Below are 15,081 nucleotides of genomic sequence, written 5' to 3'. Positions count from 1 at the left end.
TCAGTCCATTGCAATTTAGATGTCCAACTCTGATTGTGGACTCTGCTTACCTAACCAAAGTTATACTTCCCCTATCAATTTATTTCTCCGAAAGGAACTTACCCGATTACTAATGGTATTGAACCAGCTAAAGAACCACAGTGCCACCCAACACCCAATTAATGCTATTACATCCAGCCAAAGAACTTGTGAGCAACCAAGGAATCAAATAATGGCTTTAACACAGAACCGACATTCTATCAATGCCAAAGCACAGGCATTAAACCTTAGAACAAGCCGACATCCAAACAATGACTGTAAGTTCCTGCAATGGTAATATTGGTGATAAACACTGTAGTCTTTGTTCCTATATAAAAGAGTATTCTGAAGCTTGATACAAAATATTTACCTGCACCTCCCGTTCTACTTTCCTTAGGTGTTCATCTTTCATTTTGAGCTCTGTTTGCAGCTGTTTATATTCTGCATCCAATTCTTTCATTCTGTTCTTCAGAGTCTCTGTAGAATCACCTCTGGAAGATGTAAACCATAAAAGTCAAAATACACCGGAATAAAAAAGGCAGGCAATTGATGCAATCCTGATGCCAATGGCTCAAATCTTGGTATCTCCTGGTTAATTACAATAAGTTACCAGACTGCTTTGCAAACTTTTTTCCAGTGGGCTACTTTAAATTTAACAGCATCTCAGGCACAAAAGAAATATAAATTTAATTTTTTTTTCTAATATACATTTAATTAAAAATTACTATTTTTCTAAAGTTCAGTTGCCCACACTCCACCAAGGTAAACTGATGCTCGGAGGAAAACTAATTGATATTGCCTCCTTTCATAATGGACCATGTCATAATTAAGAAGGTTACTCTCCCACCATATCTACCCACATGCTCATCCTATAGCAACTGCTCAGGCTCCACTAATTTTTTTCATATCAATTGATGCAATGGGAGAAAGATGAATGGAGCTGGAGCAAATCGATGTCTCACGCCATGAATGTTTTGGTAATGATATCAAGCAGAGAGACTGAAAATGAGCAGGGCAGGACTGTGCACCAGTTGTGCCTTGGTACAAAAGGTACTTTTGGAACTTGTGACCCTATTTCCTGTCTCTATGACCAATTTTGGGTTTGCAACCTACGGTTTGGGATTGCTGACATATATACAGAATATGTGGTGAGACACTATCAGTCCTCTCATGGTTAGGACTGTTGTAAATGAAAATAGAGAACAACCAGCATTAACTGAGCTAACCAAAGTCTGCTGGTCCACATCACCTCCTAGAGAACATATTGCCTTCAAAACGAAGATATTGTAAATAAATGAATATAACAAGGTAATTTCGAAGTTATACTCATATTTATCTTCTCTTTGATGCATGATACAAAGTTGCAAGACTTTTTATAAAATTTTTACTGCTCTTGCACTAATAAGGAATGAGAGAAAACAATGACAATTGCATTTATGTAGCACCTCAAAAGACATTTCAAAGAAGCATCACCAAACAAAGAGCCACACAGAGTCAAAAAACACATTAGGACTGGATACCAAAAGTTTTATCAAGAAGTAAGTTTGAAGCAGAATCTAAAAAGAGGTGAGAGTTAGACGGGCAAAGAGATGTTGGGATGCTCAGAAATGATTAAACCATGTCTACCCATGCAGTAGGAGCAGTGTTCAGCCACTCAGTCCCACCTTCTGCCTGCTCGCAGCAGTGGGTCTCTTCAGCCCAGAAATTTTCCACCACTTGCTATCCCAATTTCCCAGCTGGACTGGGTGGCAAGCTGGATGGTGATATTTGAATAAGCCTCACAAGTTAAAATATTCTTCATTCCTGGAAAGGCATTGGGTTTCTAACTCACAGCGCTATTCATTCACAGAAATGGGCCCACACTTAAAATCAACCTTCAATTTATAATGTTAAACGTATATTTGTGATAAATTTATTGAGGCATGACAATCTAGGCAAGTAGAATAAATCTCAATATCATGGTCAGTTTGATTCAAGTAGGTATGTATAGTTTAGTGATAAACTTTATCAGGTTCAACCAAATATGAGTTTGAACTACATACTTCTACTGACTTGAAGTAATAGGTGGTGAAAAAAAGCAGCTAACCATGACTTTGATAGTTATTCCATATCTAACTGGTACTTTGCATGTGTTATGCACAATACCTGATTGAAGCATTGAATGAGACTGCCCGTGCAATAACTGTAGTTTCATCTGTTTTCCTCTTCTTTGTGTCCATCAGCTGCTTCTCCAGCAGCGCTCGACCATCCAGTTCCGTTCTAAGCTTTTTCTCTAAGTAGATGATATTTTGTTTGTCTTTCTGTTTTGCTTGCAAAGCACAATGCATTCTTAAAGTAAATTGAAACACAATTGTTACACTAGTGTTGCAGTGTGGTTATTGAATTTGAGAAAGACTGCTGACTTAATTATTGCCAACCTGCACTGTGCATCAACACCATTCCTACCTGGTCTGCAAAAGCTCATTTTCTTGTCGAAGCTGAACAAGTTCAGATCGTATTTTTTGTTTGCTGTTGGTCAGTAGATTAATCTGACTGCGGAGCTCCTGTTCAGATTGCCTAGAGGTCTGTAGGTCTGCCTTTAGCTTCTTTATGTCATGTTCCAATCTAGGAGAAAGAAGCATATATAGTTAACTTTTATCATTATGTGAAAAGGTTAACTTATGTGTTTTAAAAGTTTACTCGTGGAATGTGGGTAGCACTAGCTATGCCAGCATTTATTGCCCTTCCCCAACTGCTCGAGAAATTGGTGGTGAATCATCTTCTTGAACCATTGCCAGTTGTTGTGGAGCAGGGACTTCCATAGTGCTACTAGAAAGGAAGTTCAAGGATTTTGACCCTGAAATAATGCAGTTTATTGCAGTATGATGTGTGGGAGGGGAACTTGCAGGTGATGGTGTTCCCATCTATCTGCTGCTCTTGCCCATCGAGGTGTAGAAGCCACAAGTTTACAAGATGCTTCTGAAGGAGAATTCTTACACTTGGGCATACTCAATGACTCTGCATCATGCTCAATATGCAAAAAATGACAAAAAGTAGAAAATGAAGCTTATCGTCTCCTATGCACAGTCCACCATCACACACTCACAAGCATACATTTTCATGGAATGCAGTAAAATTAGCATATACCTGTTCGCATTGTACATGTTGAAGGTCAACTGACATGTTGGTACTGCCACTAATGAAATTTTGCAACAGGGGTTATATTATGTTGATTTTGTACAGCAGTTCTATCTACAGCTGCATCTGAAGCATTGGTCATCAAAAGTGGTAACAATTGTGCTCCTGGCCTTGGAAAATGGAGCATTTCACTCACCCACACCATTCTCTTATACTAGTAGTTTTGTCTTTAAAAATGTTGAAGAAACTGCCCTAAATTACTGAGATAACAAGATGTAGAGCTTGATGAACACAGCAGGCCAAGCAGCATCGGAGGAGCAGGAAGGCTGACATTTCGGGCCTAGACCTTTCTTCAGAAATGGGGGAGAGGAAGGGGGTTCTGAAATAAATAGGGAGAGAGGGGGAGGCGGATAGAAGATGGATAGAGGAGAAGATAGGTGGAGACAAGCCAGACAGGTCAAAGAGGCGGGGATGGAGCCAGTAAAGGTAAGTGTAGGTGGGCAGTTAGGGAGGAGATAGGTCAGTCCAGGGAGGACGGACAGGTCAAGGGGGCGGGATGAGGTTAGTAGGTAGGAGATGGGGGAGGGGCTTAGGTGGGAGGAGGGGAAAGGTGGGAGGAAGGACAGGTTAGGGAGGCGGGGACAAGCTGGGCTGGTTTTGGGATGTGGTAGGGGAGGGGAGATTTTGAAGCTTGTGAAGTCCACATTGATACCATTGGGCTGCAGGGTTCCCAAGCGGAATATGAGGTGCTGTTCCTGCAACCTTCGGGTGGCATCGTTGTGGCACTGCAGGAGGCCCAGGATGGACATGTCGTCTGAGGAATGGGAGGGGCAGTTGAAATGGTTCGCAACTGGGAGGTGCAGTTGTTTAGTGCGAACCGAGCGTAGGTGTTCTGCAAAGCGGTCCCCAAGCCTCCACTTGGTTTCCCCGATGTAGAGGAGGCCACAACGGGAACAGCGGATACAGTATACCACATTAGCAGATGTGCAGGTGAACATCTGCTTGATGTGGAAAGTCTTCTTGGGGCTTGGGATGGGGGTGAGGGAGGAGGTGTAGGGGCAGGTGTAGCACTTCCTGCGGTTGCAGTGAAAAGTGCTGGGTGTGGTGGGGCTGGAGGGGAGTGTGGAGCGGACAAGGGAGTCACGGAGAGAGTGGTCCCTCCGGAAAGCAGATAAGGGTGGGGAGGGAAAAATGTCTTTGGTGGTGGGGTTGGATTGCAGATGGCGGAAGTGTCGGAGGATGATGCGTTGGATCCGGAGGTTGGTGGGATGGTACGTGAGGACCGGATTGACCACTCTCTCCGGGACTTCCCTGTCCGTGTTATCTCAGATTCTCCAGCATCGGCAGTTCCTACTATCTCTGATCCAGTAAGGGTTGAGCAGATGAACTTTGAGGCTTGCAGGACTAACCACATGATTGTGAATGCAGCAAGCATCTCTGGGTACAGAAAAGAGTCCATCCAATGTGGGTAATCTTACTGTCACAGTAAGTTGATCTACTGCCTGCAGCCTCAACTGTCACCTACTGTTACTCTTCCTGCCATGTGAGAAGGTGACTTTTCTTTTCAGTTAATATTTGTGTCTATCATTCATAACACACCACAATGACCAAATTAGAGATCTACCTGACTTGGTGTCCACTTCATTCAGGCTCTCCTACATCGTGCTTCGATTATTGCTTCAGAGGAAGTAGACGGAGATTACTCATCCTCCTCTGGGACATCATCAGCCCTTCTTAGACATTCCTGTTGGCCTAAGGGACCCAGTTGTTGGGGTATAGATGGTTTCCCCCTTAGCCATCATTGAGCCATCTTTACCCTCTTCATGGGTGCTCAGCACTTCATGTATCCCATGAACATTGATACTCAGGTTCTGAGCTGACTAGTCAGGATAGATAACACACCTTTGTTCTGCACAGAACATAACATGGCTCTTCCAGGCACTCAATACGCTGCTACATTCTGATCCATGATCAATTTATTCTGTATGTGAGAGGAGTGCATTTTCTTACCCTCAGAGCAATTATTCCCATTGAAATAATGCCAACAGCAAGGCTTTTAGCAAGTTTTTTTAAAGTGTGGGTTATTTATTAATCCACACTTACCCTGGAGCTTTGAAAATATTACATCTTGCTCATCCAACTCTCATACATCATCATTCACAATTAATAGATTAGGTACAAATGAAGAAAAAACATGTTTCAGCCTATCTTTTATGGTAGGCCTGTAGTTTTTAGATAAGTTGATGCTTTTAGTTGAAGAAAAGGTCTTGTAAGAAAATATTTTTCAGTAAACTGTATGGCTTCCAATGCTTGAATTTCCAGTATGTTGGATATTAGGTGAACTTGCTGTGGATCACAGATTAGTCTGTCTGAAGTTTTTTGACATTTTTAGGTGTCACATTCTATTAGTCACCCTCAGAAGTTTTATACCTGTAATTATTTCATCTCTATCACAGTCTTTTTTGTAAATTCTGGAACAAATTAAAAAATCTCCACAACACTTTAGAGTTCTGACCTACGTCCACACTAATTTTTTTGCCCAGATGTCCGACCTCTGATCGACCTTCAAGTGGTGTGCATAGAATCAGAGGTTGTGACAGAATGAAACCATAAAGGTTATCCTTACTGCAATTCTGGTTAGACATGAGTTATTGCTGTAGCATGTTGCTAAGTTACAAATAGGTCTGCATTATATCGTAGTCAATGAACATTATAGTATAGTTCTTTGGGCCAACTTCAATGTGCAAAGAAGGCTGTGTTTGCATTAGCCTGTCTTTTATTGTCACATTCGTATTTATAAATAATGGTTTGAAAGAAGACAAAAACATTATGATGACCTACTTTATATTTTAGGAGTACCACACTTGCTATTTTTAATCTTACTTGATTGCAGTGAGTTGTATTGTACTTTCTTTGACAATCAATTTCAGTAGTCTTCTAAAAGACTCGACTTATACTAGACTTGTTCTAAACTCAAAATTGGATTGAGGTGACTTCATTGGAGGAGCTCTGAAATCTACTATTTTAGTGTTCTTGGTCAGCTCCTCAGTAATACAGTCAGTGTTGGACTGTTACACATGATTTACATAAATTTCTGCTGAATCCCTGTAGTCCATTTTGGAGTAATTTGTTGGATTTTAGGGTTTCTAGGAGTTACTGCTTGCCTCAGCAAATGAACAGCTTCATTTGTTACTGACTATAAAAATTATTTTAATGTTAATCCATTCAATGTGTCTAATGTGCAGAACAAAAGAGATCCTATGTGAAAGCTAAAAATTGATTACAAATCTGATTTTCTTTTATTTGTAATATATGACTGCAGGTCATGAATAGAAACTTCACTTGTCCCAGTATCATGTAAATCGCTTGTTTACATTGATATAGCAGTCATGTGAGTAAGATTAAAAATGCATCAATGAAAATAATTCCTGTCTGGTGAAGCTCCCTGAATGTGTGCAGCCTCCAGAACAGATGATCAATTTCCCAAATGTTGCTGCTGCCAACCAAAGCGAAAGCCCTTTTTGCCTTCTGGCTTGATCTCAAACACCTTTGATAACCTGAACTTTCAATTCTTGAGGAATCTGACTAATATGTATATATACAATGCAGATTATCAAAGATTTTTTTTATTGTCAAGTGATTTTTGAAAACTAAAAATTCGTAATCAGCAAATTCATACTCAGTTATTTATCCCAATTAGTTACACAACATCTTTCATAAATCATGATTTTTAGTGGGATGTTGGCATTGCAGTAAATTACAGCATATTGTGATTTTTTTTTCCCTATAGTGTAACTTGACTTACTTTGTGCGTATACACATCAATGCACAGTTTATACTTGTATCGCATTATAGGTTTGCTAATGCACTCAGAATAAATCTCCACTCTATATCAATCTAATAAGGTTGTTTTGCTTCACGAAAACAGAAATTGCTGGAGAAACTCAGCTGATCTGGCAGCATCAATGGAGAGAAAGCAGAGTTAACGTTTCAGATCCAGTGAGCCTTCTTCAGAAGCTGAATCAGAAGGTTGTTTTTGCGGTTTGGCAAGATTACTATCAGTTTGTTTCAGGTCCATATGAATTTCTGTGTCATTAAGCCGACTTATTATCCTATTAAGATCAATCTACCCTGCATACCTTACATTTTACTATCCTCCACGTGCCTATCCAAGAATCGCTTAAAAGTCTCTAAAGTATCTGACTCCACTACCACTGCCGGCAGCGCATTCCACACGCCCACCACTCTTTGTGTGAAGAACCTACCTCTGACATCTCCCCTATACCTTCCTCCAATCACCTTAAAATTATGTCCCCTCATAATAGTCATTTCTGCCCTGGGAAAATGTCTCTGACTATCCACTCTATCTATGCCTCTCATCATCTTGTACACCTCTATCAAGTCAACTCTCATCCTTCTTCACTCCAATGAAAAAAGCCCTAGCTCCCTCAACCTTTCCTCATAAGACCTGCCCTCCAGTCCAGGCAGCTCCTGGTAAATCTCCTCTGCACCCTCTCTAAAGCTTCCACATCTTTCCTATAATGAGGTGTCCAGAACTGAACACAATATTCCAAGTGTGGCCTAACCAGAGTATTATACAGCTGCAGCATAACCTCACAGCTCTTAAACTCAATTCCCCTGCCAATGAAAGCCAACACACCATACACCTTCTTTATAACCCTATCAACTTGTGTAGCAATTTTGAGGGATCTATGGACTTGGGCCCCAAGATCCCTCTGTTCCTCCACACTGCCGAGAATCCTGCCATTAACCCTGTATTCTGCATTCAAATTCACCTTCCAAAATGAATCACTTCACACTTTTTTGGGTTGAATTCCATCTGCCACTTCTTTGCCCAGCTCTGCATCCTGTGAATGTCCCGTTGCAACCTACAACAGCCCTTCACGCTGTCCACAACTCCACCAACCTTCATGTCATCGGCAAACTTACTAACCCACCCTTCCACTTCCTCATCCAAGTCATTTATAAAGATCACAAAGAGCAGAGGTCCCAGAACAGATCCCTGTAGAACACCACTGGTCACTGAGCTCCAGGCTGAATACTTTCCATCTATTACCACCCTACCATCTACTACTCTGGTATTAAGTTTACAAAATTACTTCAGATTTACCTCCCAGTTCAATGTTCTTGTCAGAATGAAAAACAGAGCAATTTCTGCAGAATTTAACAAATTACATTCTACTTATTCTAATCCCATAATAATATCAGCAGTGCAATATTTTATTAAACTTCAGATAATTTGATTGTTGTTTCTGATCAATCACAAGGATGCTCACTTGTAGGCGAAAAATGCATACTGCCATAGAACATATCAATCAAATTATTGTGCATCTAAATAAAATGCCAAAGCATGCAGAGATTTGATCAATGGAAACAGAATTAATGATCAGCCATCATCTCCAATAATACATCTAACTAGAGATGGCAAAACTATTGTTCATCCATGTAAGCATTAATCTGTGTGAACTTAAATGTTAGTACTGATTGAAATGTGTTTATTTTCAATCTACCAAAGTACAAATTAATAAAAATTAATTAATTTAAATCATGCCAACAGGAGCAATTCAACTCATGACCATCTATTTTACACTTGAAAATTGAGCAGGTAGATGATTAAAGGAGATGAAGGTGGTGGTTTATATTCAACTATCCCACTGATGCCATATTTGAAAGAGTCTGTAAATGCAAATGCAACCTGCATAGTTGAAAAATGTAAGCCTCCTTTACTAGGCAAATGATGGGTTAAATGACCCCATGCAAAGATAAAGTGCAAACAATTGGTGAAACAATTAGAATATTCAATAGTTCTTTGTTTATGCGGACCCCTCCAGCATCAACTCTAAGTTCAGTAAGAGCTGATACTCTTGTTCATTAGCTGGGAGCAAGTAATCATTACATTACCATGATCGCATAATCTATTGCTTTCAATGATCTTGGACATGGTAATATTAAATGTTTGTATTGATTTGTTCACAAATATGCCCAGGGTATGATAAGCATAGCGGTCAATTACTGGACCAATAGGCCTGAAACACAGATACTGCTGGAAACACTCAGGAGGTCAGGCAATGTCAATGGAGAGAGAAAAGGTGTTAACTCTTGTTTCTTTGCATAGAGGTTATTTGATAACCAGCGTTTTTTATTTTTAATGTCAGATTTCCAGCAACTTCGCTACTTTTCTTCCATAGTTCAGAAGCCAGGAATGATCTAAAGATTCCCTCAAATCTTACCATAGAAGCTGAGGAATTTCAATTCAATCAATTAAATAAATCTTAAATCAAGTTTAAAAACTAAAAATAGTTGGGTCCCACCATTTTTCTGAGGCCCTCTATAAACTAGCTTGGTCTTCAATTTCATACTCTAAACCATTAAAGGTGAAAGGAAAAACCATGTATGTAACCATTGTAGGTTGGATTCCTCCTCAAAACGTCTTCTTTTCAAGGTTGGATATGCAAGTCATGAATCTGTGTGGAGACAGAAATAGAGTTGACATTTTGAGTCCAGTGATCCTTCTTCAGGAACTGGAACCTTGAAAAGAAGACGTTTTGAGGAGGAATCCAACCTACAATGGTTACATACATGGTTTTTCCTTTCACCTTTAATGGTTCAGAGTATGAAATTGAAGACCAAGCTAGTTTATAGAGGGCCTCAGAAAAATGGTGGGACCCAACTATTTTTAGTATCAGTAATATTACCATAAAATTACCAAGCTGTTTTAAAACAGCATCTGGTTCAATGTTCTTTGGGCAGGTAATCTGTTGTCCTTACCTGTTATGGTCCATCTATAGCTCCAAACCTACAGGAATGGTGACTTTGACAACTCTGTGAAGCCAAGAAAGGCATTCAGCACTTTCTCAACAACTATTAGAGAAGGACAATAATTTTTAGTCTTCCCAGTAGTACCCACATCCCTTGAAGGAATCCATTTTTAGTCAAGCTCATCACACTGACATTTAACTATGCTTTTTTCTACAGTAGAATCCCAGCCAAAATAAGGACATCTTACCGTAGTACAGTCTCTGGTTTGCTGTTCTGATTATTTAAAGAGCCATTTTCAAAGATCCCTTTTCGTGTGTTTGTGTTTTTGCTTGAACATTTTTGCTTCTTCTCGTTTTTAACAAAAATCACACTGCCATTAGATGCACCATGTGCCTTTGGTGATACGTGCTTGCAAATTCTTGAAGATTCAGCACATTGGGGTAGATTTTCTGTGCTACCAGATGACTCATACTCTGCAATCTTGTTGAAGTGATTTTCCACACACGCTGTTTCAGTCACTCTAGAGTCCATTGCTTGTAAACAGTTACTGGCTGTAACAGCTTGTTTTGTGACTTCCTTCTCTTTCTCTTTACCTCTATCTTTAAATTCTAGTTCTGGTAAGGCTAAAGTGTATTTCTTCCCTATTGTAATGGTTCTACTTGAATGCTGGTATTGAGAGGACAGTGGAAGCCCTTTAAATGCTAAAAAAAGACAAAAAAAAATTATAACATGAAGGCAGCAATGGAAATATACATCAGTGTTTCAAAATCAGTAAGGAGAAAAGACAGATTCATATAAAATAAAGCAAAGAACTGCAGGTGCTGAAGATCTGAAACAAAAATAGAAATTGCTGGAATAAATCAACAGTTCTGGCAGGGTCTGTGGAGTGAAATCAGAGTTGATGTTTTGAGTCCAGTTCCTGAAGAAGGATCACTGGACTCAAAATGTCAACTCTATTTCTGTCTCCACAGATGCTGCCAGGCCTGCTGAGTTTCTCCAGCAGTTTCTATTAAAGACAGATTCATGACTTGCATATCCAACCTTGAAAAGAAGATGTTTTGAGGAGGAATCCAACCTACAATGGTTACATACATGGTTTTTCCTTTCACCTTTAATGGTTTAGAGTATGAAATTGAAGACCAAGCTAGTTTATAGAGGGCCTCAGAAAAATGGTGGGACCCAACTAGCCCTGCTGGCTTTGTGGTTAGAGTGTGGTGGAGAATGATGGCAACAGAATTGGTTCAATCTCTATACCAGCTGTGGTAGTTCATGGAGGTCTGAATCCTTACCTTGCCCCATCCTTGATTCAGATTGGTGACCCTCAAGCTATATAACCACTTGTTCCTCTAACAGTGATCCTTTGGTCCTCATGGACCACAGGTAATTGCCATATCAATTTTGAATAAAATAAAAATACTATTTGGAACAACTGAGTGATGTACGAAGGCTGAGTAGTCTTCTGTTTGCTGTGCCTACGGGTCTTTGCTAGGTGATGTTATTTTGTTGTAGATTATATTGATTAATTCCTGTTAGCATCATCAGCAAAGATGCATACTTCCTTTTGCCATGTGTGTACCATTTATTCTATGATAGTGATCAGTGAGGTGGAAACTGCTCAAGAACAGCAATTTAACAACATGAAAGGATGAAGCATGTACATTTTATCTATTAATGATATCATCTTTGCAAGAATCAGTGTAAGCAAAACACTTCTACCAGTACCTATGGCTGGTGGGCTATAACAAGTTTTAAAAGAACGAGCACCAAATATCCAAAATTCAATATGTTGGGCTTAGCTATTAAATATACTTTGTCACCACAACTTGGATTTGTTTAAGAATATGGGTAAAAGCATTGTTTTATGGGAAGAAATATATGGCAATAATAGAGTCAGTATCAAATAAAAACAGAAAAAAAGGGGAATTGGAATTCTGTTCCAAATACCTTCTTCCAAACTCCGGTCCTGTCTTGTTTGCAGTTGTGGTTCTAAGGGTAAGGCCTGATGAAGAATTTGCATGAAGAATTCATTCTGTTTTTTAACTTCTTTCTGTTTCCTTAGTTTAATCTTGTAGCAAATGTAACTTTTAAATTCAAAACCGAAAGACACCACTGGATACCCTATGCTAAAAGAAGAAAGGAAATAACACTTAATTAAAAAAAGAACATGCATTTTCATAGCACCTTTGAGAAAACAAGAACCTGAAAACTTCAGTCAAATAATTAGATCTGAAGTTTCGTTAATGCGATAACAAAGGAAAATGCAACAGCCAATTTACTTGCAACAAGGTACAATAAAAAACAAAGAAGTAAATGATCATTTATCCATTTTTACAACGTAAGATCAATGTTAGACCTTAACATCTACAATAATAAAACCTGAAGAAGTATTTTGATATTGCCATAACCTTACAGATTTTATTTATGAAGACTTTATTTTCTAATACAGTTAACTATACAAAACATGGAAATGTGAGGGATATAAAACATCAAGCCAGTCCATTCAGCTCACCAAATATCTATTGATGTTTATGCTCGATTCAAGCCTCCGTCCATCCTTCCTAGTCTAATTGTATCAGCATAATCACCTACTCTCTTCCTGCATCTGATTATCCAAGCTCCCTTTAAATGCATCTATAATATTTATCTCAATCATTCACTGTACTAGCAAGCTCCACATTCTTGCTACTCCTTGGGTGAAGCTCTTCTCACAATTCCCTATTTGTTAAAAAAATGTACGTGTTGAGATTCTGTGGAATTATAAAGGTTTTAAAACTCAGTGTAGTTTTTAAGTAAAGTGAGGTAATTCAGTCTGTATTTTACAATCATACATTCTATCTGTATTTTGTATTACCTAATGTAACAAAGACTACAGAAGTTTACCAAGCAGTGGAGTAACTTTTGTTGCATCACAACAAATGTCCTTTAAGTAAAACCTGAGAAGCTGAAAGACACAAAACTGAGGCATTGTGGATAAATCACAGTGTTGAGTTAGCAAATGCAGTGTTCACCTAGTATTAGAATGTTCCCTCACTGCAAGCGTTTGCAATGGAAACCAGTTAATTCGCTGATGTTACCAGTTTTCCCCAGAGGATTTGAAGTTACTGATTAAGTTTCTTGACAATTCCTGAGAAAAGCAGTTACAGACAACTAAATGTTTGTGGATCTGGAATCACTTATAATCCAGACTTGTGACAACTGCACTTTTCCTTCCTGATACAGTGTCAATAAACCATGCCAGACAGCATCCGAGGAGCAGGAAAGTCAACGTTTTGGGCCAAAACCCTTTGTCAGGTCTGGAGAGAGGGAGGGGAGCCCAGAAGTAAATAGAGGGAGGGGTTGGGGCTGGGGGAAGGGTAGATGGGATGGTGATCGGTGGATGCAGGTAGGGCCAACCTAACCTTCCCCACCTGCCTCCCTCTATTTACTTCTGGGTTCACCAACCCCCTCAACTTCCCCAGTCCTGACAAAGGGTTTTGGTCCGAAACATTGACTTTCCTGCTCCTTGGATGCTGTCTGACCTGCTGTGCTTTTCCAGATCCACACTTATTGACTCTGGCTTCCAGCATCTGCAGTCCTTACCATCTCCTAATCAATAAATCATGCAGTCCTTATAGCAATCCAAAGGTTTCATGGTTACTGTTGCAGCTACAAGCTTTTTATTGCAGGTTTACTTACCTGAATTTAAATTCACCAATAGTTATAATAGAATTCAAACTCATATCTCTGGATTCTACTCCAGTGAGGTAACCGCTATGCTATAGTGTCTCATGCTGCAGGCCAAAGAGGAAAGAAACAATAACACTCATAACTATGAGTAAGTGAAGTGAGAGCCAAGCTTTCACCATAATTTGCAGTCCTCTCTGTAGACTTTGCTAATTTTAAATACCTGTGCAAACCTTCAAAGGCTGTTACTTACTTAGCCAATGCTAATAAAAATCAACCAGCAATTAATCAGCCAACATTAGTTTTAAAATTCTTACACTTGTTTCAAAGTTTGGCTTTGCTGCTCCCCATCTCTATAATTTCCTTCAGTCCCATATTCTGTGAGTTATCTATAATCCTCTGATTCTGGCTTTCAGCACATTCCTAATTTTAGCTGCTTCAATACTAGTGGCAAGCATTCAGCTGTCTAGTCCCTAAGCTCTCGAATTCCCACTGTGCATTTCTTCACTTTTCTATCACACTTTCTGTAATATACTCCTTTAACTCCACCTCTTTGAACAAGCTGTAGCCTTCTGGCCTAATATCTTCTGATGTGACTAGGTGTCCAATGCCGCTTCACAATACTCCTGGGGAGCATTCAAAAGGTTTTATTACATTAAAACCCTATATAAATGCACGTTGCTATTGTTGAGTTGTGAAGAATAGGCAGATTGAAGTTTTAGATACAAAATGAACATGAATCTGAAATCTCAATACATCAATCCAAAGGGAAGCAGGCAATAAAAGATAGCAAGATGTTATACAATCATCTTTAATTGGCTCACTTCATGTCTCATCTAATCCAGTTGATTACTTTGTGTAATTCTGCCTGCAGCATGATAAGAAATCTTAGCAATGGTGCTAAAATAGATCTATTTTTCAAAGCAAACATTGTCTAATTTAGCTTAAATTATAAATGCACTTAAATATTTTTAATTGACAAAGCTAACATTAAGCAGAATATGTAGTGGGAAGATAAGTAGCAGAAATTATCATAAATTACTTTGCAAGTGTTACAGCAACTAATTTAGTTCTGGGCCAATTCATTCTTTTTATAATATTCCCAATTACAAACCTCATCTATGGAGTTCATGCAAATTTCAATGTTAAACAGTAAACCTGATACACAATACAGAATAACAAGGTGTACAGCTGGATGAACACAGCAGGCCAAGCAGCATCAGAGGAGCAGGAAGGCTGACGTTTCGGGCCTAGACCCTTCTTCAGCACTGAAAGGATTCCCTTTTCCTACCCTTGATGTTCCTGAGGTGCCTCATCTCATCTACTTCTCAATTACTTGCGAAAGAATGCTGTAGCTTATTCTCAAGTGGCAGGACAAGAAAAATGTAGTCAAAGTTCTTGAGCTCTGGAGTTGCCCCATTTTGTTTAATACAGTAAACGGAGCAGATAATGAGGTGATTGAGTCAAGAATGGAAGGATTGAGGAATTAATTGAGGCTCGGGC

The 15,081-nt window shown here is 39.2% G+C and overlaps 1 protein-coding gene across 1 annotated transcript in view; it reads right to left on the bottom strand.

The window, feature by feature from the left end:
* Window positions 1-15,081, bottom strand: part of LOC109932755 (macoilin-like) — a 106,827-nt gene that overhangs the window by 6,480 nt on the left and 85,266 nt on the right. Inside the window, exons 5-9 of the mRNA XM_020531881.2 lie at window positions 11,860-12,038; window positions 10,163-10,616; window positions 2,464-2,622; window positions 2,164-2,346; window positions 389-509 (exon numbers count right to left, since the gene is read on the bottom strand). Coding sequence (XP_020387470.2) covers window positions 389-509; window positions 2,164-2,346; window positions 2,464-2,622; window positions 10,163-10,616; window positions 11,860-12,038 — 1,096 coding nt within the window. The remainder of the gene's footprint in view (window positions 1-388; window positions 510-2,163; window positions 2,347-2,463; window positions 2,623-10,162; window positions 10,617-11,859; window positions 12,039-15,081) is intronic.

This window comes from Rhincodon typus, chromosome 5 (assembly GCF_021869965.1).
Source record: "Rhincodon typus isolate 14 chromosome 5, sRhiTyp1.1, whole genome shotgun sequence".
NCBI classification, from domain to species: Eukaryota; Metazoa; Chordata; class Chondrichthyes; order Orectolobiformes; family Rhincodontidae; genus Rhincodon; species Rhincodon typus.
Note: the sequence above shows the minus strand (reverse complement) of the source record. Positions and strands in the feature narration are given on the sequence as shown.